Source organism: Drosophila kikkawai, chromosome 2L (genome assembly GCF_030179895.1).
Source record: "Drosophila kikkawai strain 14028-0561.14 chromosome 2L, DkikHiC1v2, whole genome shotgun sequence".
NCBI lineage: Eukaryota > Metazoa > Arthropoda > Insecta > Diptera > Drosophilidae > Drosophila > Drosophila kikkawai.
This window is the reverse complement of record NC_091728.1, coordinates 22226861-22251287: the sequence shown is the minus strand read 5'-3', so window position 1 is coordinate 22251287 and position 24427 is coordinate 22226861. Positions and strand designations below refer to the sequence as shown.

General features: G+C 41.6%; 1 protein-coding gene across 5 annotated transcripts; it reads right to left on the bottom strand.

Annotated features, from left to right (window-relative positions):
• Positions 1–273: 273 nt before the first annotated feature.
• Hr39 (Nuclear hormone receptor FTZ-F1 beta) lies at positions 274–23053 on the bottom strand. Of its 5 annotated transcripts, none has more exons than XM_017161048.3 (7): positions 23003–23053; positions 21478–21780; positions 2868–5071; positions 2653–2802; positions 2466–2568; positions 2258–2412; positions 274–2197 (listed from the first exon to the last, which is right to left on the bottom strand). In XM_017161048.3, the coding sequence occupies exons 3-7, from the start codon at positions 4905–4907 to the stop codon at positions 2114–2116; spliced, it is 2532 nt and encodes an 843-aa protein (XP_017016537.1). In that variant the 5' UTR covers positions 4908–5071; positions 21478–21780; positions 23003–23053; the 3' UTR covers positions 274–2113. The 5 variants fall into 5 exon arrangements, with proteins under 5 accessions (XP_017016537.1, XP_017016540.1, XP_070143794.1 ...); XM_017161051.3 differs by having other exon boundaries at positions 22978–23052; XM_070287693.1 differs by lacking the exon at positions 23003–23053 and adding an exon at positions 22089–22948.
• Between the last annotated feature and the right edge of the window lie 1374 nt (positions 23054–24427).

The window sequence follows — 24427 nt, the reverse complement described above, 5'->3', positions numbered from 1 at the left end:
AAACTCGATATTGACATTAAAAACTTTTAATACAAATTTTTTATATTATATTGGATATTGGATATAATCGCATTTTTACCCTGAATACACTTACCTCATCACCAATATGCGCTCATCTGGACTCTAAAGTTTAGAGTCTAAATTATATTTTGGTTAAAATTATTGGTTGAACTTACATTTCATGGGGTGAGTTTCTTGTAAACTTCCATTTATCTAAACCCAAAATCCATTTCAAAATTGATATTTTTAAGGATTTTATCATAGTTTTTTTATTACAAAATATTGCATTGACAATTTACGTTTAATTGTTGACCAATTTATTTTGTTTTTATATTTCAATAATTACATTTATTTAAAAGCAAACGATATTTCCTATGTGTGGGATGAGTTTGGTGGCGAAATAAAACATGTGACACAAGTAAAAGTTTATAAGACTGAAACAGTTGTGTTTTTGTTTTCCATTTTGAGCACAATCTGGCTACTTAAGCAATTGACTTAAGTAGTAGAAGCTGCCGATTTTACAATATTTATTCTTGCTACGTAAATTATATGATACTTTTGATTGATTTTGTTGGGTGTCTTCTTTATTTAACTATGGTACTCTGTATATTGATATTTAGTTAGAGCGTTTTTTTGTTTAATTCTATTAACATTTAACTATTTTCAATTTAAGTTTAGGTTTACATTTACGGACAGCAGCGGGATTAGACAGGCGGCCAAGATCGATATGAACTGAGATCGACGTCGTGATGGTAACAGAAAATTATACATTCGTTAGGGTATTAAATACAATTGTTTTTGATTTTTAAATGGCAAAATATGATTAAGAATAAATAATTTTAGATTCATTACAAAAAAAATCACGATGGCCTCCTGTCTTTTGAATTTAAGTATATGTGTTGTTGTCTCTCTTGATCTCTTTTATTTCATTTGGAATTTCATGTCTTACAATCTTTTTTGCTTTTGCTTTTGCTTTTCTGGTGGGGCAGGAAGAGCTTTACAGTTAACGTACTCACATATAGACATACATATCTAACTATCTAGTTTATAAGCAAAAAATTATTCTCGGTAATTGTAATTATTATGTTTTAAATCCTGTTGCAGGATTTGCTTCAGCTATTTAAGTAAAAGTTACACCATAAACGTAATGAATTAATTAATACGAAACTAAAGTACAGAATGAAAATGATTATAAATTTGATTTATGTATGTATGTAGTTGTGTGTTTTTTATGCAACAAATTAGCATCACTGGAATAGTCTTGGCCAGCCAGAGAGCTGGCGATTTCGAGTGGTCTTTTTTTCTTTTTTTTTTGTTTTGTATATAGTTTTGCGGCCATATCTGGCTGTATATATATATATATATAGTTATATGTAGACAAGGGTGAAATTGCACTAAAAACTAAATGCTACAACATTTAAAAGTTGGATTCAACTATCCGTTTTCCACATTAATGTATAGTTTATATATGTATCGAAAATCCTAGCAGCTCCCCTCCATTTAATAAACCCTTAAATAGGTTTTGGCAATTCATTAAAAAATAGTTTTGAATTTATTCCCCTCTTACATATAGGTATGTATATGTATGTATGTATAAAAAGTCGCTAGCTGCTTTAACTAAATTTAATTTGATTTGCCTTTTGTGGTTGCCCTTCTCCCTGTCGCTCTCTCTACCTCTGCTTAATGCCTAAAAGTATTCTTTTAAATAAATTGTTTAGTCTTTTCATTTTCCATGTGTGCTTTAGTGTTTACTCTATACATAAGTCAAATGTATGTATATATGTATATATAGCAAAAACATTATATACTTTTCTTACTGGAAACTCTAGCCAACAACAACAGCCGCGATCGAGGGCCATCATACATATATCAAAATATATATTGGGTGTGTAAAAGGTTTGGCAATCCTGCGCTTGCGCTTAGTTTCATCATCATCATCGTCCCTGTCCCGATGCGACTGATGCCGTGGCTTTGGTTTTTAGGCACATGTTTTCAGAGCTTATAGGTGTAGATAACTTAAAGCTAAACTATATTTATATCTAATACTAGGTATGTAAATCTTGTTGTTGTGCCAGCGGAAGCATATTTCCACCGTTTTCGTCATCATCAATTGTCAATGTTCTCCGCGCAGGAGCTCCATCAGCAAGTTGAAATCGGCGCCATCGCGAGTCTTGATCGTCAGCATCTCCTTGCCCAGCTAAACAAAGAGGAATTTTGAATATATTTTAATATTTCTAATTAATATTCCATAACTCACCTGGCACGTACGCTGCAGATCGGGTATGCGCAACAGTAGCTCCCCAAACTTTGACGGCGTGTCGGGATAATGGGCCAAAGTGTAAGCCTGCAAGCTTTGCAAGGCCTTCTCCTGGCATTCACGAACCTTTACGGCCTCCTGCAGCTCCGTGGTATCTGAAGGTTGGGCTATTAGGTTATTATCTACGAAATATTTGTGGTGAGCTTACCTGACTGCAACAGCACAATCACCTTCATGGCAACATATTCGTAGCGGTCAACGCGTAATCGTCGCAGGTGATCGGTCAGATTGAGCATTCGTTCAATGCAGGTCTGCAAGTATAATGGTTTATTATATTTTAAGCATTTAAAAAGTGTTTAAACGGGTTTTAACATTTCACAATTAGCCAAACTCACCTGCAACCCATTCGATTTGGCCTGCGACAGTGTTATCTTTCTGCCTTGTGACATTTTTATTTCGCCGGGAGTGTCGATCGATCGAAAACAGCAGGAGAAGAGCAACAGTTCGCACCAAGAATTGATGAGCAGACAGATCTGATCATCGATCTGGAAAATAAAGATCAGCAATTAATTCCAAGGAACCACAATAAACTCCATCCGCTGGCACTAACCGAAATGTTCTTGAAGAGCGGCAAGCTTTTGCACCATTTGACAATCTTGTAGAGACGATGATCCGCCACGTTGCACAGATGGGCAATCAGATCGGGATTGGCGTTCTCGCCGTTGGAAGAGAGACCGGCACTGGCCAGCAGTGGGTTGGTCAGCTGCGGCTGTTGGCCCTGGTTGGCGCCCGATGAAGTGGCTGACGAGGATGACGACGACGAGGAACTGCCGGAGGCAAATGCAGACAGCGGTTGGTTGATGCGGGCCAGCTCGGCATCTGTGTACTGCCAGAGATGTTCAACATCCATGATTTCCTGCAGTAGCGGCGGCACGTTTCCAGTTCGCAGACTCTGCTTGCCCGCCTCCGTGGCCAGGTCCTCCGTCTTGATGGAAGCCCCACCCAGATTCGGGCTGGCTGGCAGGGAGGTTGAGCCGGGAAGGGGTCCGCCGCCGAAGCCATTCAGCTGCTGGAGTCGCTGATGATGATGCTGTTGCTGATGTTGCTGCTGCTGCTGCTGTTGCTGCTGACTGACCACCGCTGCGGCAGCAGCAGCGGCTGCTGCTTGGTCGGGACTTAGCAGTGGACTGAGCATCGAGTTGGGCAACGTGTACGAACACTGGTACGTGGAGCGACCTCCACGCGTCCGGTCCTCGCGGATGGCCTCCAGCTTCATGCCTTTTTGCAGGCACTTCTCAAACCGGCAGGCCGGACACTTCTTGCGCGTGGAGATGCTCACCTGGCAGGGCCCGCCACGCACGCACACATAGTTCTTGCGGTTCTGCACGGTGCGCTTGAAGAACCCCTTGCAGGACTCGCAGGAGAAGATGCCGTAGTGGAAGCCGCTGATCTTGTCGCCGCAAATGGGACACGGTGAGTTGATGAGCTGCTGGCGCGATATGCCAGCCGGTGATGCAGGCAGCGAAGACCCCGAGCCCGTTGCATCCAGACCGTTGGAAATGGAGTCCATGCTCAGATTTTGCGCCTCCTGGCTGCCGGATGGCGGTCCCGTGGACGAGGCCTCCACCTTTAGCGGGCGATACAACACACTGTGATGATGCACACCTCCGTTGCCGTACAACGAGCCGGCCGGGGGGGCATGTCGCGCCTGGATGGGTGAGTGGGTGGGACTGAACTCGGAGCTGTAGCTGTAGCAGCTGCTGTGCGAGGCGTCGCTGTTGTTTCGACTCAGCGAGGGCGTGTAGGGGGCGTGACGCGAGGTCAGCGGCGACTGCGATGGCGAACTGTGCGTATAGACGGAATGTATGGCGGAGTCGGGACTGGGATTCGCGGGCAGCGGCAGGTGGCCACCGCTGCTCGACTTGCTGCGGGCGGCCAGCAGCGGCGAGTTGTCGCCCAGCGGCGGTTCAAACTTGAGATTGATGGGATCGCTTTGCGTGGGCGCCAGCTTAAGTTTGGGATTCGCCGCTAGCGATTGGGAGGCGCTGGTGGTGCTGGTGTTCAGGGGGAAAGCCTTTCCTAGCTGCTGCAGTTGCTGCTGCTGCTGCTGCAGTTCGCCTGCGATGTTCTCCAGTTCGGTCTTAATGGGTTGCAGAGCACAAGCGGGCTGCAGGGGTGCTACCAGCACCTCGCTCTTAATCGTCGGCTCCGTCTCCATCAGCTCCTCGTCGCCACCGTTGGCCTCCGGTTCGCTCAGCTCGCCCTCCCATGACATGGGACGCGGCCCGTTCTTGTCCGCCGTCCGCCGGCGCACCTTCAGGTTCTCGATGTTCGCCAGCTCTGCCTCCGAATCTGACTCCTCCTCATGATTGGGAGGTGGGCCTCCACTCAGTGGAATGCGCAGGCTACCGTGGCCATAGTTGGCAATCACAGGCACCAGGTTACCGTTGGGCGTGGGCAGATCATCCAACTCGCACTTGATGTTAGTCACGGACACATTGTGTCTCGATCCGGTGGTTCCGCCGGTTACTCCTCCTACTCCCAGTGTTGTTGTCGTCGTGGATGCAGTGGTGGTGCACATGTTGACCGGCAGCTGATAGCCACCGCCAGTGCTCTGCTGCTCCGTCTTGATACTGGACATATTCGGCATGCTGATTCTTTAGCGGTGGTACTATGACAATGGCCTCCAGTGAGGCGATCTGCTGCTCTGGCAGATCGATGTGCTCTCTTACGATTTATATGTGCTTATCTCAGTTGTGCAATTTTGTAAAAGTTTGAGAGATGTCGTTGATGCAGTTCCATTGTGTTGTAAAACTGGAAAGATTGGAAAGAATTGAAGTCAGTAAGTGAGTATTTTATGATGTTAAAGTTAAAAGTTAAAGAAAATAAAAGCAATTGAGAACCTAAGAGAATTTATTTAAAGCCTACGAAAACTGGACTTCTAGCCTAGTCTAGACTTCTTAGTATTATAGTGATATTGCTAATTTTACTTAGTTTAAACTTTAAAGTTTTAAGTGAGAGTTACTGTTAAGATAGTTCCTAAGATCCACATCACATGGTTCCATTTCAAAAGTGAGCAGCTTACTCAATTTTATAGTTTCGGCTAAAAACAAGTTTTGGCCTAAACGCTTAGAGAATTTCGCAGGTTTTTTACTAGCCACACTTGGGCTTCTCCCGCTTCTCGAGAACCTTTTTGGCGTGACTCAATCCGCTTTGCTGGCGGACAGACTGCTGCTCAGCGACTCTACTCCGAGTGCCTGGCAACGCGAACAAAGGCCTATTAATGGCGGAGGGAAGTCCAACGACAATAGGGTCAATGCCACCCCATACAGCCACCCACCCCGGCGACCTTGGCCGGCACTTATGCTAATTGCGTTCGCCCGCAAGCCGGCTTCAAAGAACCGCTCATATGAGCACAGCGCGGAAAACGCTGCGGCTTTCTGCTCTGTTCTTGCTCACTCACTGCTTATCTCCTCCTTCTCTCCGGTTTTGGGCAATGCTCAGCAACTATAGGCAATGGCCAGCCACGAAAAATGTCATCGACCCACAGAATATGGCTCCGATGGATGGAACGAGCGGACCGCCGAACAGAATGGATGGTATTATAATAAATTTAAGGTACATTAACCCAGCGCCACGCAGCTGGGCTGGCCCTCCGTTCTTCTTTGGGCACATGTGATGCGGGATGGAGAAAGAATACGACAACGAGTACAGTGGCACATAGGAGTGTCCAGTTCAAATAGGGGGGTTGGAAAAATATTTAAAAATATGCTTTGCCTGCAATGTACAAGGAAAATAGGAAAAAGAGTTCCCATACCTACATAAATACGTATAAATATTCTAAAAACTTAATCAATTCAAAATTTAATTCAATTATTTAATAGAACCATGACTTTCTTTACGAGATAACACTGTACAGTGACAAGGGCAGGGCGAGGTCACCTGGCAACAAAGGGGTGCCCGGGGTAGATGTTCCCGATAGTGTGGGCGCTGCTTGGTGAGGGTTTTCCATCAGTTCGAGCCAGTGCTGCAATGCAATTAAAAGGAAACACAATTCGAAACGAACTCGCGCGACCCCTAAAAGAAAAGCAGAAGAAGTGTTGTTTAGTGGAGACAACAACCCCACGCACTGCACGGCATAAGAAACGGCCAAGTCAAAACAGAGACAGAGACACGGAGAGCGAGAGCCGGGAGGAAGAAAAGAGATAGCGAGCACGAGAACGAGTAAGAAGTGACGCGCAGAACGCAGAACGGGCAAAGGACGACCTTCAAATAATGTTGAATTTTGTACGCAAACGACCTTGCATACAACAACAACAAGCCCGACGACGGCGGCGACGGCGAAGCACAACCACGAAGAAGACGCAGCAACGAAGGCAGCTCCACCACACACACACACACACTTGAGCCAGAATACTCGGAGAAACTCACACAGATACAGTATAAGAAGCAACACATGCGCCGCGGGGGAGACAAACGAGCAGAGCCGGAGAGCGAGAGAGTGCAAAGCATGCGTCAGTTTATTTTCTCGTCTTTTGCCTTTGGGGTTAGAGAAAGAAGAACAGGAATACTCGTAGACAGGGTGATAGGCGGCATGGGTGTGTGTGTGTGTGAATTAAGCACAAAAGAAAATAAACAAAAATTGTTTTATATCAAAAGAGCCACAATTCGAACGATGCCCTCTCTCTCACTCTGCGCCATCAAGAATCATTCTCAGCTGAGCTTGTGTGGGTGTGCAGCCAACTAGAGAAAGAGAGAGAGAGCTAAAAAAGAGACGAAGTCAATGGTCAGCATTTGGTTTTTGCTGACTTTTATGTTCTGGCTTTCAGGGAAATACTCATATCACATACTCACATACTCATACATACGATTGTATATGCATGTGTGTGTGCATGTTCGTTATGGCCTATGGCGGTTTGGGGGGGTTCTGAGTGGCACTCAAGGCCCAACAAATGCAGCCAAGCGATTTTCGATGATGGCTTCCCTCTTCGGCCTCTCGGCTTCTGGCTTTTGCCTTCTTCCTTCTCCTGCTCTCTTTTCTGCCGTTGTTGTTGTATTTCGTATGGCACTGTACCCACACCAGCATAGACTTCACATGTGATTTCGTTATACTTTGTTGTTTTTGTAGGAGTTGTGGGAGGCGGAAGTGTATTGTACCATGAGTGCGCCTCTTCCTGATTTGGATGTGTGTATCTGTGCTTGTTGCGGTAACGGTTGATGGAATGCAAATTAAATGGTCTTGAGATTTCGAAGCTTTGGCCTTGGACGGGAGATTTGTTTTAGGAGATGGAAAAGGCGTTGGGTCTTTTACAGAAATTGCTAGGGTATTGAAATCCTTTAGAATACTGTTTAAAAGTATGCAATAAAATGTTTGAGACATCAAAAATATAATGTAGCACAGTTTTTGACGCAGTTTTCGGGTCTAGATTTTTTATTTTTGCAATAACCACCTAAAAGTTAATTTGTATGCAACTTTTTTGAAAAACTATAATAAAATCTAAACGTCAGTTACGTTTTGCGGTTCGAAGTAGAGCAGTCCCCTCCAGGCTGACACTCGGTTCTAGTCCGAGCTGTGGAGTGGACTGCTGGATTCAGCCATGATCTAATTACGCTTACCTAATAATACCGGGCTGCCTCGCTCTGGCTTATGAAAAGTGCATGGCAATTAGCTGGCTTGGCACCCCCCTCCCCCCACCTCTTCACTTCTCCGAGCTCTTGTAGCGCCGCTATCGCATTACACTCCCCAACAACAGTCGGGACACGAAATCCACTGCATACCGAGAGATTCTACAGCTTTTATACTCTACCTTATACTCTATCTAAGGTTGAACTTTCCTCACGAATTTATTAATTTAATCTTAATTATAAATACGGGTTCATTGAACTTTACTACAGCCGAAAGACTTAAGCGGATAAGAATATGTAATTCTACAATAACCTGAAAAATCTAACAAAAACAAATTAAAAACTCGTATAACTCCCTAATATCTAAGAGTATTCCCAATTCGGCAACCGGCAAGTTTCTGCACTTTTGCTGCAATTCGACTAGCCCCTGAAACCAAGTCGGGTTCAGCTCGGTTCAGCCAGTCGAGCGGGGTAATCTAATGGCACGACAAGTCCGCTGACCGAGACAATAAGCGGGTTGGGCTCTGGGCTCCACACCGCCCATTCGGAGTTCGGTGTTCCTCGTTCGCCGTCTGTCGCTTATCGATTTTTATCAGGGCTCTGGCTTTGACAGGCCATCGAAGGCAACTTCAGTTACATGGGAAAACTTCCCTCCGGGCTTTGGCAAAGGGGTTGACCTTCACAGTTTTTTTATTTCTCCTTTTTTTTTTTGTTCTTTTTGTTTTCGCGGAAATGCGCCCCCTAGAAAGAATATGGCGTACTCTGTCGCAAGGGAGGAGTGAGTAAGGGGTTTTTGTGTGGGTGGAAATCCATGTCAATAATATTCATGACATTGACATGCTTTGTGGGGCACACAAGCTTCGAGGGTTGGACTTCCCGACTCCTTCCTATCCGTCGGTCCCCGGCCTTTGCTTTGGGGGTGGTTGATATCTCTGTTGACGTCGGAGTTGCCCACTGAATAGGAAGTTGCTTTCAATTATGCGTGACATGAAAGCGGCAGTTTTTTTTATTGCGGATCTGCACCCCCAAAAGCCAAAGCCAATGGGGGTTGGTAGGGTGCTCTAATTGGGGACCACGGCGTCCCCTTTCGGAGCTTGAGGGTTTCTGTGGGTGTCTAAAACCCCAAGTAATGTTGTTGGCCTTGCGTTCCCAAGGGATTATTTTTAGTAGTCCGTTGGGTCTGAATTACAACAGCCCAAGCTTGTTATGAATAAATGTTAAAGGTAACAGAATAGGAACAGAATTTTAAGTTATTTTCGGAGTTGCGCAAGAATTATCAAGTAAATCTAGGTGATATTTGAAAGGCCTGATACCCAAGTCTTTTAATTTCTCCACCTAAATTTTTCAGATATATACATAGTAAAATTAATTAAAATTCACTTCCAAAAACAAATACTTAAACACTTAATTGGGACTCTCCGTAATTACGATACAAAGCACCATTAATGTGGCACATTCCAACACCCATTCAAATCCTGAATGCTTGCATCATCACAGAGACCAAAGCAACCAATTTGAACTGCAGCAAATTTTTAACACGCTCCAGAGATAGACAAAGCAGCAGCAGCACATACAGATACGGACACACACCTCCGACACCTTTCGCCAACAGCAAACAAAGAGCCGGGTTATATCTATGGCCGTAGCACTAACTGGGATTGAACTCGTAGAGCTGGTGGGGATCGGGGATCGGTTTGCGGGTCCAACAATTGCAAATTGCATTTATACCTGGCATCGGGGCAACATTTTTGCAGTGTGTCTCTGCCGGCGCTGCAAGCTTTTTGATTAATCACCTCGATCCGAAGAGGCGAATGGCTGGACGCGTGGCCGGGTGCGGGGGATGGGGGCGGCAACATAGGCATGTCATTAGCATAATGTGCAACAGAAGTTGGCTTATGGAAAATGGCAAACAAATTGCAAAACACCAACAGCGCGCTGTCATGACTGCGAGGCGCAATGGGTTACAGTCAGAACTTGTGGCGCAAAATATTAACTCGAAATATTTTGCAAAAGACGAAGAACACACACCACACCCAGGCTTTTATAAGAGACCCATGCATATTATAGGATTAAGTTTCTTTTTTTTTGTTTTATTTTTGGAATAGCAATTCCAAAATTACAATTATAAGTTGATCAGTTCTAAGTATTTGCAGTTCTTCTCGCTTTTACAATGTACACAATCCCTAGTTTATTAATATTTAGCTTTAAAAACAGTGGTGCTCATTACAATTTATTCTTATTAATACCTTTAACTTGTACTTTTATTTATCCTTTTATTAAACAAAAAATAGTTTATATATTCAAAATGTAATTAATTATAATTTCTAACTTTTTTTTTAAATCTTTCATTACCCTGAATGACCAGCACTTTCCCACTGCATAAATTGACCACTCGATGGGCGTACGGTGATTGAGAAATGCGTGGTCGTGGCCAATGACGGTCTTAGTTGTAGAGTTTCCTATTACCATTTGTGGACACATTGCCTAGGAAAATTATAAATTAAAAGTTAATGTCTGCTAAACAAAAAAAAAACTTCTATCTATATGATAGTGCACATACATAATCGTTAACGATATATGTATATACATATGCAGACAACTAAAAGAACTTGATTTTCAACAGGTGCGTCAGGTCTCGTCTCTTGTCTCGCATCGATATGGCCACCGTTGCCTTGTAATGGCACAAAAGATAGAAACGGCAAAAAACCGGTACTAATGGCAGAATCACACTGAGAAAAATGTATTTTCTAAGTGATTTAAAATGATTTTTTAAGCAGTTCAAGTCTTAAAGTTTTCTAATAAAAAGAAAGAAGAACAAAATAAGTTCCACAATCTTCCCGAAAGTGTCTAAATCGGAGCCGGTCTCTGATAGATAAGATAAATCTTAATCAATCTTTGCAGTGCAAAAACACAGAGTAAACAAAACGAACTAGTTTGGTCGCACAGTCCACAAGAATCCAGGAGATGACTTTGTCAACATGGCCAACGTATCCAAGCCAGACGCACTCCGGGAGTCAGCCTGAAGCACCGTCCCGTCACCCGGTAGTGGTACCTGACAGAACCAGGCATTTTCGGGGCGTTGCAGTGCCGCAGAGGCCAGTCTTCGTCGTCTGCATAACAATTACAGTTTACCGTTGAACAAACAGGAAATGTTACGCTTGCGCATTTTCATTTTTATTATTTTTCCAGTCGGCTTTTTAGTCTTTTTTTATTTTTGCATTTTTATGACTGGCACTCCCTGTCAGTGCCATATGCAGAACCTCCTTCTGTGGGTTTTGGTTTATCAGCTGGGAGGCCTTCAACCTACCACCATCATCATCAGACTTCGACGCACTATCAATATCAACAAACGATAACGGCGGGAATCGCTTTGTTCACGAAAGTTTATTTATAACATTTGTAATTTATTTTGTTTTCTTTTTTTTTTTAATATAAATTTGTTTTTAACTTTATTTGCAGCTGTTGAGACAGCTCCTCTAGACTCAAGGTCGTAGCAAGTATTGCTCAAACAAAAAATTCTATAGTGAACATCAGTTCCCGGAGATCACATAGCAGCCGATTCTTATCCAGAAGTGCTCTCTACATGTTTGATTTGGGGTTCGTAACCCGTTTAATAACAACTTTAGGCAATTAATGGCCTGTTTTTATATAAAATTAATAAGAATACCCAATCTATTCAGCTCCCTTTTATCATAGAAACCAAAGGAAAAAGTAAACAAATATCGGTGAGACGTTCCCATGACGAGGGATCCCTCTTTGACTGTCCGGTTGGTTACCCAGAGCCACCAGCAGTCACTTCACTGCGTTGCGCCTTGCATTTGCCAAGGAAAGGCCCGTCCAGCACCAGAAGGCCTCTTAAACAGAGTCATTAAAAAGCTCGTAGCTCTGCTCAGCGGCGCATGCAAAGGAGCTCGATGGACCAGAGCCAGGGCTCACCTTAAGCTGCAGTGGCAGAAAATAAACCAATTTTACAATTCATGAGATTCATATCTATATTAAAGATATTTCAGAGATTTAATATTTTAAAAATGTATTATTAGGTATTAATTAAATCCGAGAATTCTAAGATACAAATTAGATTTTTCAGCTTTCAATTAAGATACATTGTTCCTTTTTTTTTTGAGTGCATCCAGCCCAACGACCGCCCACCAGCAATGCGTTGTAAAATAATCGCCTCACACACGGATTTTTTTTAGCAACAAAGCATACCAGTAACTAGTAGCAAAAGTAGATGGAATAGTTCGTATCCTGAGAGATCCAGAGACTCAGAGACTCTTATAAAATCCTTTACGAAATTATAATCCGAGAGTTAAGAGCCTTAATACAAATGTTATGTGATCTGCAGACTAATATCAGCATAAACATGAATTCATTAATATAAATAATACTTAAATGAGTATAATATTATTCAGTCTCAGTTATTATTAGCACCGGGTATCTGATAGTCGGGGCACTCCACTTAATCGTTCTTTTTTTTAAGCTTTTTTATTGCTTCTAAGCCGCAACACCAGTTGGACCCGCTTTGGGTTCGTTTCTCTCCATTTTTTTTTTAAGCTGGTCCCCTGGTTCTCTTGGAACTCGTTTCAGCATCTCTGCTGTGCTGCTGGGTGGGCACATTGCAGGTCTCGTTGCCGCCGGCTATGGCTCCAAATGCGACTTCGACTTCGACTGCGACTTGGTCTCCAGGTCTGGTCTGGTCCGGCTGCGTGCGTTTAATTAATATCAAAAGCCAGCTCGCGACGCGTACGTGCAAACTACACATGCATAAGACGCTGAAGTAAGAAAAATCGAACAAATAAACTAAAAAAAAAAAAATAACAACTGCGAGCTGCTGGCTAAAAAACTGCACTGAAACACTGGCAAGTTGTTTTGGGACAAGGTTGTTGCGATCGCATTCAGCCAAATGCAGCTGAGCTGTTCTTTAGCCGTCGAACTGCAATTTACCCCGCATGCGTGTTGGCATTCGGCTAGATGCAACCAGTGGGTTTTGGTTGAGTTGATCAAACTGTTTTTGGCAGGTTGCAATTTATTAAGTGTTATTGTGTAATCGATAAAATGGCACGATTGTTTGCCATTGAGCCGAGGTATTTTGATTATCGATTGGGGAGAGGGGCGCAGAAACCGTTGAGCTTAGAAATAAAATGCAAACAATGCATTTTTATCTATAGTTTACTATTATAATGTTTTTAGTTGAATAAAATAATACTTGCTGTAAAACCCCAAGTTAAAACGATGTTTTCATGGAATGAGTATTATTTTTATTTAAAAAGTTAATTAATAATTTCCAAATAAATAATTTAGTCTATACTAATAATAAAGGCAACATTTAGGAATTTATTGTTTATTTACTTTTAAATTATATCATATTAGTTTTCATAGTTCTCAACCAAAAAAAGATTCAAATTTATGTATCCAACACAAGAATTTGTTAAATATTTTCCTTCTTTCCAATCTATACAATCGTTAAATAATTTTTTCCCTTAAAAGCTGGCAGTATTTTAATATTACTAGTTCTAGTACCATAAAACTTCCTATTTAAATTAATTAACCCTCATACTAAATGAACACCCCTTTAGGTTCAGATACATACATTGTATGTTTGAACCTCCCCCTCCAATCAGCCTCCCAGAAGAACCGTTGCTCCATTCGCCTTGGCCCTGTGCCCAAAAATGCAATCTGCCGTCTTCTCTTCTCTCCCCATGTCCGTTATCTATTTGGTCTCCTCTCTGCTCCCTCGCCGCGTCTCGCTCGCACTCGAGGGCTCTGTTTGTCAACAGCTGCATGCGCACAGCACAGCTCCCCAATCTGCTGTGTGTTGGTGTGTGCGCCTTCTTTGTCGCTGCGAGTGCATTTCGAGTTTTTTTTTTCCTCACTTTACTATTACATTTTTCGGGCAAGGTCATCAGCGAGACAAAGTCAATGGCCGCCAATGACCCTTCTCTGGCACTCGCTCTGTCTTTGGCTCTCCTTTCTCGTTCTTCTGCCTCATTTACAACTTGTTCTTGGCACAGGCGAAAGAGCCAAAGCAGAGGGAGTGCTGATGGAGGCGGGGGGTGTGGAAGGAAGGGTGAAGAGAGTGTAGGCAAAGGCAGTCAGCATGACGTGTTATTTTTGCTTTTCGCTGTTCTTGTTGTTGGCTCTCTCGCATTTCTCTTTCGTGGCTTCCTCTTCTGAGCCGCATTTGCTTTTGTTTGAGTTCGAGCTTAGGTTTGAGTTTCTTTTTATTTCTTGGCAACAAGTCGTCGTTGCTGCCTCTTCTTCTACCGCCTGGAATTGAACGTATTTGGCCTTTCTTTTGTCCGTTCCTCATCTTGTGCCACCACCCCCCCACTTCCATTCTTCTCTCTCTCTCTGTGCTTTCTTGGTTCTTTGGTTCTTTATGTCTTCTTTTTCCCGCAAATGTGTCCAATGATCTCTTTGCTCTGTTCCTCAAGTTGATTTTTATAGTCTTTTGTTTTCGTTGTTCTTCTTGGAGTTCTCTGCCCCCGATTGCCCCTTTGAAGCTTCCATCGAGTTTCATCTCTTCGGTAGTTTTTTTTAGTTGTTCTTGTAAATTGCGTCCTGTCAATTCGCTAATTTTTGACAACTCTTTTGCAAGAATCCAATGAGCGGTAAATCAGAAATGCTATCGAAGAACAAATTTCCAATAAATTCTTATAATTTATTAAATTATATTGCAAGTATACATAATTCTCTGCTTAACGTCCGATCAAGGTTAATGTAAGCCTACTGTCTACATACGAACAGATCGACTTGAGAACTGCACTGAACTGGTAAATCTCTGCAGCTTCAGTTCAGAATAATAACAATATATCCCGAGAATAAGGCGACGAGAGACGCCATAAATGGCGACGCTTCGAAATATCTGTTTTCTCAGGTCCTAAATTAAGCGAATGTCCTTCAAAGCGGGCCACTCCATCACATTAACATTAAGTCCCAACAAAAGGCAGAGCAGACAAAGCCGGAGAAGCAGACCAAGCAACAGGAGAATCATAAGGCTCGCCTTAATCAAAACAAATCAAGTTCGTGGGGGACGGTGTCTCAGGGTGTGGGGACAGGGGAGGCCGAAGGAGCAGCCGGCAAACAATGCAATAAAGCAGAAAAAAAAAACATCAAAAGTGTGGCAAGGCGCGAAACAAAAAAAGGACCGTCAAAGCAAAAGAGAACCGGCGCTTTGAACACCCTTTTCATTCTGCCTAAACATACAAGAATCAGTTATTTTCGTAATAGAGTCTTAATATGGCAGCTATAAAATTTTCATAAGGATTTTCGACCGATATGTTCAAAGTTCTTGTCTAATTTGGAATGCCATTAGTAAGGGTATTGAAGCAAGGCGACAGACAGAAAAAAAGAGGGGATCGAACCTCAAGGAGCGGTTCAAACATAATTTCAAGGATTTATGTCTTATTCAGGCGCTTTAAGGCACCCGAGAACGGTCAAAGCAGGCTTAGCAGACTGGGTAAAACTCGAATAAAGTTCGGAAAAGGAGGACAAGCTTGTTTCGAGCAGTTTTCAGCGGTTTGTTTTGATCTCCATTTAATAAACGAGTCGGTGATGAAGATGGGACTGAGGTCAACTTAAATGAAAATGAATATGCGTGTAAAATGGGATAATTGAAGGGATTCACATGCAGTCATAGTAGCAACGGGGTAAGTCTTATGAACTTTCTTATCTACTCGATAAGAGTTGATTAACGTAAAGTACTAAAGTAGGTTTCATTCAATAAATCTTGCCGATAATCATAATCAAATCGAAAGCTTTATCATTATTATTGACTATCAAAGGTGAGTTTATCAATTGTTTTGCTGAAACTATAAACTTATTTTATTGAAGAAGCCTATAATTATCTCAAAGCAATGATCTTGCTATTTTCACCACAAACTTAATTAATGAGGTCACATTCATAAGGTGTTTAGCATTATACCAAACCACTTTGCAATAATATGAAGCAATTAAACCCATTCAAAGTGGAACAGGTGTTTATCAAAATTTTGTTTAGTTATCTATCAAATATTTGCTCGATTAATTTGATTTCGCGGTTTTTTCCCCCAACTGCTACTAGACCGAGATATGCGGGGGGATCGTCACGAGACCAAAATTTTCGAGAGCAAAATGAAAAATAAATCAGCCAGAATGTCTATCGGATTATATAATTGCGCTGCAATAGAACAGAATCGAATGATTCATTGGCCAAAACGCGGCAAGCGATTTGTTGTTTCTTTCGGTCTGTACACACTCATACCGCTCACATCAGAATTATATTTTATAGACGGCGTCCCAAGGTCGTTGCTTGACTTTCTGTAGTGGGGGAACAACGTTCACAACGCTCTTCGCTTTCTGTGGTTCTCGATTATGTTCGTGTGTGAGTATTTCCTGTTTGAAATGTGATAATTTCTTTTGTATACGCGACTTTAATTCTTTTTTTTGCGATACTACTGTATTCCAGATCGGAAGATGGATACAATAAATAACCGGGCGCTGTCAACCTGTTCGTCTCTCCAATCGCATGATTTGTTTTCTAAGTTAAAGATTTCTTTTGAGTTAAGTGATATCGACAGCAAAATAACTAAAGGTACTAAATAAAGCTCTCATTTATAATTTTATATTATTTAAGGTTACGTTTTATAAAAGAATTTGTAATAAATACTATTTTTACTGTGCAAAATTGTGAAATTATGCTACAGAAAACCCAGTCAATGTTTTATTTTTCAGGCTGAAACTAGGAAACGCCAAGCATGCGTCATAAGTTGGTAGGAGCGCTACTCAAACAGTATGTCTCGAAGGCGAATCGAGCTCTTGAAAGCGGAGAATCGAACCGAGCCGAGTCGGAGAAACCTGAAGCAGGAAGAACACGTTTCTTCTGGCGGGGGAGCAAAGGTGGAACGGGCAGAATGAGTGGAACCAATCAACCAAAGCAGCAAAGAGGACCAAACTGAAGGCGAGCACAAACGAGGGCAGGGTAAAGCGTCAGCAGGGAAAAAACAATTGTGTGGATTAAACAATTATATTCTAAAATACCCTAGGAATACCTCACATAAGTCACCATCAATTTTTTAAAATTTCCATTCAAAATATAACAATTAAAATAATCTTGTGAAGTCCAGACTTAATTAATAACAGTTTAAAAAAACATCCCTATCATACCTCCGAGTTTTATTTCGTTTTTTCTTAGGTAAACCAGGTATTATTTTAATTAATTTAGAAACTATTCTTTATCCAATTGGTTTGTACTCTTTATTAGCGTACAATACTCTTGGTCATGGCACACAAATCAAATTATCCAAACAAACTGGAGCCCACAGTCTCAGACCTCAGACGATGGCGGCAATTTTCGAGTGATTAGTCATCGGACGAAGGCAGTTCGCAAAGCAAAAATGGCAGAAGAATTGTGGAGCGAGAAGAGCCCCGGAGTTGGATCGCTGTCAGCCTTTGCGTCGCATTAGAATAGGTTTTTGAAGGCATTTTATATTGGCTACACGGCAGCTTTCGAGTTGTCTTCTCGATTGAGAAACCTAGCTGGTACCTCAATCGAGAAGCTAACGATCAAGCCGAAGCAATAGGGGTCTTGTAAGGCGTTTGTCTGGAGCCATACGCCAATCAATTTTTATCGTTTTGCTTTAATTTGATGAGATTTTTATCGATTTCTCGGTGCCGAACCTAAAGAAGAGCCGGGCAGAGCATGATCCCCCATTCGCTTCTTCTTATTCATCAAGTTATTCTTTCTTCTTTGCATAAATTAATGGCTAATGGTCATAAATTTCAACCGGCTCGGGACCCTGATGGTTTGTGTAGCTCCTTTGGCGTTGCTTTCGGGGATTTATTAGCTGACCTTCAGTGTTATAAATAAATAAACATGAAAATTCATTTATTCTCAGCATATTCTGTTAACTCTGCGCTGGTTTTCTCGTTAATTGAGTGACTGACTGACACAAGGGCCGAGTCTGTTGATGGGTCGTTGGCATTCACAGAGTTATTATTAATGCGATGGGTGTGCCGATCTAAAAAGTGATGATAGCGATGAAAAATAACTATATTGAAAGATTAGGCTTCGATTTTTCTGATCAAATTTAATATTTAGTTCCCTTGTTCAATTAAAAACTAGCTAAATACATTTTATTTATCTGATATATGTGACTCTAAGACCCTTATTCAAGTAAATGAAGCCAGCTTTAGGTTTAATCTGATTTATCAATCATTCCGAGCCGACTACCGGGGCACACATTCATACGTTCCTTTTTTGTCTGCAACAAAAGTTCAACTGCAGTCCAAAAATGCCTCCAATTGTTGCACAACCAGTGAGTTGCTGCAACGAGCACCCAGCAGCAGCAGCAACAACATTTGGGTAACATGTTTTTCGTCTTTTACTGTGGCCCCGCGTCACCTACCAACGCCAAACGGAAAAGTGCCGAGCCGAGCTTAGCCGAACCGAGCCAAGATATTGGCCAAAGCGATCATGTTTATATAGACACGTATAGACAAAACAAAAAGCGGCAACGGCAACTGGCAACTGGCAACATACAACGGCAACCGAACAACCAGCAACTGCACAGTTATTGCAATTGGTAAAGTTGCCAGTTGCAAAAATCAAACAAAATGGCACAACAGCAACGACGGCAAAAGACAGCGACAGGCAACTGCAACTGGCCAAAAAACAGGAAAGAATTAACAAATAGTTTCGAAGATTTAAATACTCTTTTAAAGTGGGTCTGAGCTCTAGATACAAATTTGATATGCTAAGATTGAATCGATATTTTGGCAATATTTTATTTAATATATTAATTCTAGCAATTTATATAAAACTGGTTAGAGTTCAACCTTAATTCAAAATCTTAAAGGCTGTAAACCATCTGTAAATGTTGGAAATTAGAATCCTAAGATAAGATTTTGAATTTAATTTACCTTAAGCAATCTAGAAAAGCTAATTTAATTTAAATATAAACTAAGCTTAAGTATAAGCCTTATTTATATTTAAATTCCCAACTTCATAGCTTCAAGAAAAGTCTACATTACAATCGAAATATGAATTAAATGAATACTACCACTGGAAAATATAGTTATTATTAATATAAAATTTTAACTACAATTGTCTGGCTTTTAATATCTTACCCTTGTTCTTAGAGAGAGCAGAAGATGGCTCTTTTTTTCTTTCTAAAGCCTCAGCTTCTCCTTCTTTGTTTTCTATTGTAAGTTTTTGGCGAGGTTACAACAAGGTAAACCTGCTGCCATGTTATTGTATCTTATAGTTTGATCTCCCGCCCCAGACAATGGGACAAAGCAGAAAGTCTTCTTACTCGCTGCTGTCGTGTTGTGGCTGTGGCTGTGTGCGAGCCAGAAGAAGCCAAGAATTATGGTGAGGAGGTCAATGTTGCAATTGTTAACTGCTAATTAGCAGTCAGAGTCAAAGCCAACGGGGTACCGGGGAGGAGCAGGCGGATGTCGAAGCTATTGAAGCTTGTAACGATTTATGTACTGTAAGTGGGGGCGGCGAGTAGGGGGCGATCGATGGCAGTTGGAACGCCCGAAGATATATCCGAGAACCGGTTAACAGCTGGCATGGCACCCAACTGACGTACAAACGAAAAATAGTTGAGTCGTTGCTGCCGCCGCCGTTGTGGCAGTTCAAGATCGACAAGAGATATGGCCAGACAAATTATAATCTCCATAGCGATGGGTTTGAACCAGAGAAGGGGTATCAAATACTAAAATAATAGTTTGGTTATTTCTCTCTTTAGATATCAGTGATGACATTTTGAAAATTATAGAGAATAGAGTTTTTTAAATTAAAAATTGGCAAAGATCTATTTTTATGCTGAAAATCTTCATTACCTCCATTTAGAATATACAAAAGTGTTATAGAAATCATTATATGAGAGGTTATTCAAAAAGTTTTCAAAACTATATGAATTTCTGTACCATCCTCGTCTTAGCTTATAAAAAACATGCATTATGCTTATTGTCAAATTACAAATGCGCATAATCGTAAATTAGTTGCACGCCTCAATAACCGCATCATCGCCACATTAAAGTCCCAGTTCGCCGATCCGACCTCAGGGAGATGTGCTTCCACCCCTCCACACCTGCCTTTAACCTGAGTTATGACAACAAAAGCTGTAAATTAACATTTGAGGCCGCAAACACTTAAAAAGAGTTCAAGAACATAAACAAGTCCAGACGCAATGGACCAACACAACAGCCGCCGCAGCCAATCAACTTACAAAACTCGCGGTTAACCTTCAGAAAGAAGCGGGAAGAGAGGAACACACCGAAGCTGGCGAGGACCGCACATAAACCCAGTTTACAAAATGAAAAGAAGGTAAGACTGCAGCCAATAAACACAAAAACCGCAAGCCGACGTAGTCAAAATAATAATGAGCCCAACATTTAAAATGTTTTATGAGACAACCGCTTCTGCAGCTCCTCGAAAGACCGAACTTCGGTCCCAAGTCCCAAGACCCAAGCTCAACCTCATCATTGTAGAATTGGCAGCACCTACGGGGCAAGACTCTGTCTCTGGCGAGTCTTCGATTTTTCTGGGTCAAGCCACACGCGAAAGCAGAAAGAGCCGGAGACTCGTCAGAAGAAATGTGTGGTAGAGTTCAAAACGTGCCTGGGCCATATTGTTAAGAGACTTGCCTCTGCCTCAACCCGTCCTCCCCAGAAACACTCCCTGATCGAGCCCTGTTCTGCTCTGCTTTTTCTTGGGCCCGATTCATTGTAGCCAAAGTCGTCGTTGTCGAAACGATTTCCGGTGGCATGCACTTGGGGAAAAGATCTCATAAAAATACGAATCGATCAAAAAATATGTCTATCTAAAGGGGTTCTTTTGTTGTTTTTTTAAACACAAATTTATAATTTTCAAAACTCTCGATGCTTGTTAAAGATTTTAGCCATTAATAGGGATATTTTTATAAAAATGTATATTTAAATAATTTCTAGTTCTAGAATAGTTCTAGTTTCTAGAATATGCGACTTATTCTGGCTTTATCAAATTCCACTATTTACACTTCGTTCTTTTATTAGTATTTAGTCTTTGTTTCAGTGCACTTTGGTTCTCTCCCGATCCGTTTCTCTTCGAGCCATTCGCTGCAATTGCACTCCAAGCGGGTGACTCAGCCCAAATTGGGGTCCGAACTCGAGCCCCCGCCATATGAAAGTAGTTCAAGTGACCAGCGGCGCCGTTACATTTCACTGCTTATGAATTGAAGTGGCCAGGCCAGGCACTTCCCCCTGTCGTTCTCCCCTTCATAACTGCCTTCCCCCGTGTGCCACAGATTGGGGCGTTAATTAAATTGTTTTGATTTCAGGGGCTCGAAAGGCCTTTTTCGTGGTGAGTGCCGTGAGCTTGGCGGAGCAAGGCCTCAAGTGTGACCGCTGGTGGGAGATTTCCTTCTCTTGAATGTAGAGTTACTTGCTGAGATACAAAATAATTTCATGGATTCACATATTTTGCGATGTTTGGTTATAACTTTTAGGAAATGTTTTTAGAAAATATTGGAAACCTTGTTATAACAAAACTTGCAAAAGGAAAATATGCTATATTAAAATAAAAATTCCACTAACAAATAAAATCTTCAAAATAAAAGCCATAAACTTACCATTTCAAAATTAAATCAAGTTAGTCCAATAGTAGTTTCGTTCAGTCTAATATGAGTTTAATGGGGTTTCCCTAAAAATGAGTTTCCGTCGTTGACAAAACTTTAGTGTGCCGTTCCAGTTGGGAATTAAGTAGTCGGTTGGTTGGTTTTTTGTTTTGTTTGCTGGAAAATCAGTTTGTCACATTTTTATTGCGGAATTTCGCTGGGGCTTTGCATGTCAATCAGTGTTTGACTTTGACTCTCCTTAGACTTTCGCGTGGGGACGATGGCAAGTGGGGAAATTATTGCACTTGAATTTTTCACCTGTGAATTAATAACGGTAAATTACTCATCATCCCGATTCCGTGTGCAGGCGGCGCACTTGTATGGGTTAAGAACGGCAACGGACGCGGCAGCGAGAATGGACAATAAAATAAAAAACAAAGTGCAGCCGCGAAAGGAACGACGACGAAACTTGTTGGAGCTGCAAACGCGGAAGCTGTTGTTGCAGGCAAAGCGAAACCAGAAAAACTCTTCTGCACATACAGTCCAATCAGAACCGACACTCTCGCACACCAGCACACAAACACACACTCGACACACACACGCACCGTGTTCTGTTTTGCACTTGCCTTTCTGCTTTCTTCGAGAGCCGAGCCGCTTGGGTTTTATTTTACACGACAGCGGCGCTCTTGTTGCGTTTTTCCTCACCTTTTGCAGAGTTTATTGACATTTTCAGCGTCGCTCTGCTCTGCTTTCTTCGTGCGAGCGAGCGAGCCAGAGAACAAGCGTGCGCTCTCTCTAGCCAGAGCTCTTCCGCTCTGCTCTCTCACTCTCCCGTTCTCTCCCTCGCTCAACACTTGCTTTTTTGTTTACAATGGAGTACCCACACACTGGCACGCGCGTACACACACGCACAGAGAATAACCTTCAATTTTATCTTATTGCGCGCTCTCGTCATTCGTTATTCTTTGCCTTGCACGAGAATTAACATTGGCTTTGGTTCTGTTTTCACATGCAGCTTTCATTTAATTTATGCCTTCATGCATTTTATATCGCGTATATTCTTCCATATTCCAACCAAAAAGCACTCACACACACACATGGCCCCACACACCAACACGGCAGCAACGAACGACCTTTGCGGTGCGAGCGAGATGGCGTGACACGAAAATTTGACGTTGCTCTCCCGATTCCGCTGACTGAGAAAAGGTTTCGAAATTCGGATTTTGTTTTTATTATGCACAGCCTTAAATACACCGAAATTGTCGGCGAATCCACGGCTTTTGGCTACTCTTTTCACTCGGCATTCGCTCTTAGCGCAACATTGGTTTTGTTGTTAATTGCGATTGATAACAAACATTTGTTTACAAAATCAATCAGTTGTTTTATATTCCACGATAATCGGAGAGAGATGTTTCCCGTTATTCCGTTATCTTTTATGGCGGTAATATAGCCAGTTTGATTTGCTTCAAGTTATTCTTATTTTTTAGATATCCCAAGTTACTGTTCAAAACTCACGCCACGAATAAATCGGTTGTTTTACCTTAAAACATCGAAAGCATCGATGTCCGCGTACCGGCCGTGAAAATTTCAGAATGTGGTGAGTTTCACCCGTATTTATAGGTTGCCACAGTGATGTCACTTACAACGGGAAAAAGCTAAGAAAAAAGCTGATTTTTTATTAATAATTTTCTTTTATATTTTTTAATTTATATTACTTAATTATAATTATAATTATTGTTCTTAAAATTAATATTTAGCAAGAGTACGCATAAACGTGAAATGTCAAAACAAACTTTTACACGTTTACAGAACAACAGGGTCGAATTCTCGTGTAGAATGTGAAAATGTAAGTAAAATGAGAGAAGAATTTTGTCTATGGAATTTCCCAGAATGAGAGTAACAGCGCTTGTTAACCGAATTTTCTGTTTAAACGAGAACCTAACAGAATTTTGTCTATGGAATTCCCAAATTTTTAGCGAATTCGCCAGATTTTGGCTACATAGCTGGGAATCTAGCTATACAGCTAACCTCCCATCTCATCTAACTGATATTGGTTGGGACTATCGACAATCGATGTTTCTAGATGGCGCTTTCACTTCAATGCCAATCCATGGTTCCGAACTCCGCTAGAATCTGGCAGTCGAAAGCAATTATCCGTTAAATTTAAAATGTGTCTCGTGAAATTAAAGTTAATTTTTTTTAGGCATATCAGTCTCCTCGTTTATGATACATATTCATAGATATGCTTTACTAGTTTTATTTAACCCTAAATAACAATATATTCTGTTGACATATTACTAAAACATTTGGTTTCCACTTTACACCTCATTTAATTATCTTCATTTTCCAGAAATAGCCCAACTGGGTCAGGCTTTTTAAAGCCAATCATTTAGTTTCATTGCTGTTAAAGAGCGTCTCAAATAAAGACATTAATAACTCGGCTGGGAAAAGCTCTTCTTATTATGGCCAAAAGCTTCGCTTCACCGTTTAAGCTTGATCTCCGTTTGTGGTAAGCAAACCGACTGGCTAATTAAAGTCAAACATATTGGCTTGGCCGCCGGTTTTACATTATTTATTGGGAAACATTTCGGATGATAAATGGCGCATATATGCAAATGTTCAAAGCCTGCAATCCAGATGTTAATTTTATCTTTTTAATCATCCTTAAGACCAACAAAAGCATTCTGGGCGTACAGCCATCGAAATTGGCTTACGTTTTTCGTAGATACTTTGGTTTTATTTCGTGTTTCATTGAATATGGTTAGCTAATTGGTTAATTAAGTGAGACCTGGGGGGCAAAATACATTTTTATGCAAGCCAATGCTTTGCATCTTTGTTGAATTCGATGCTGGTTGTTGCTGTGTGAACCTCTTAAATGGCATAATTAAAACGGATTACGCCTCTTGTGCCTGGCCATCTGCCTCTTATTTTTTGCAAAAAAAGAAGAAATATATATTTTATCTGC

What these genes read in the sequence shown, in the direction of transcription:
- Hr39 (XM_017161048.3), bottom strand. Translation starts at nt 4,907, where the DNA reads ATGCCGAATATGTCCAGTATCAAGACGGAGCAGCAGAGCACTGGCGGT. An exon ending in GATTGTGCTGTTGCAGTCAG is followed by an intron (nt 2,413 to 2,465) that starts GTAAGCTCACCA and finishes CCCAACCTTCAG; the next exon opens with ATACCACGGAGCTGCAGGAG. An exon ending in ATCTGCAGCGTACGTGCCAG is followed by an intron (nt 2,198 to 2,257) that starts GTGAGTTATGGA and finishes CTCTTTGTTTAG; the next exon opens with CTGGGCAAGGAGATGCTGAC.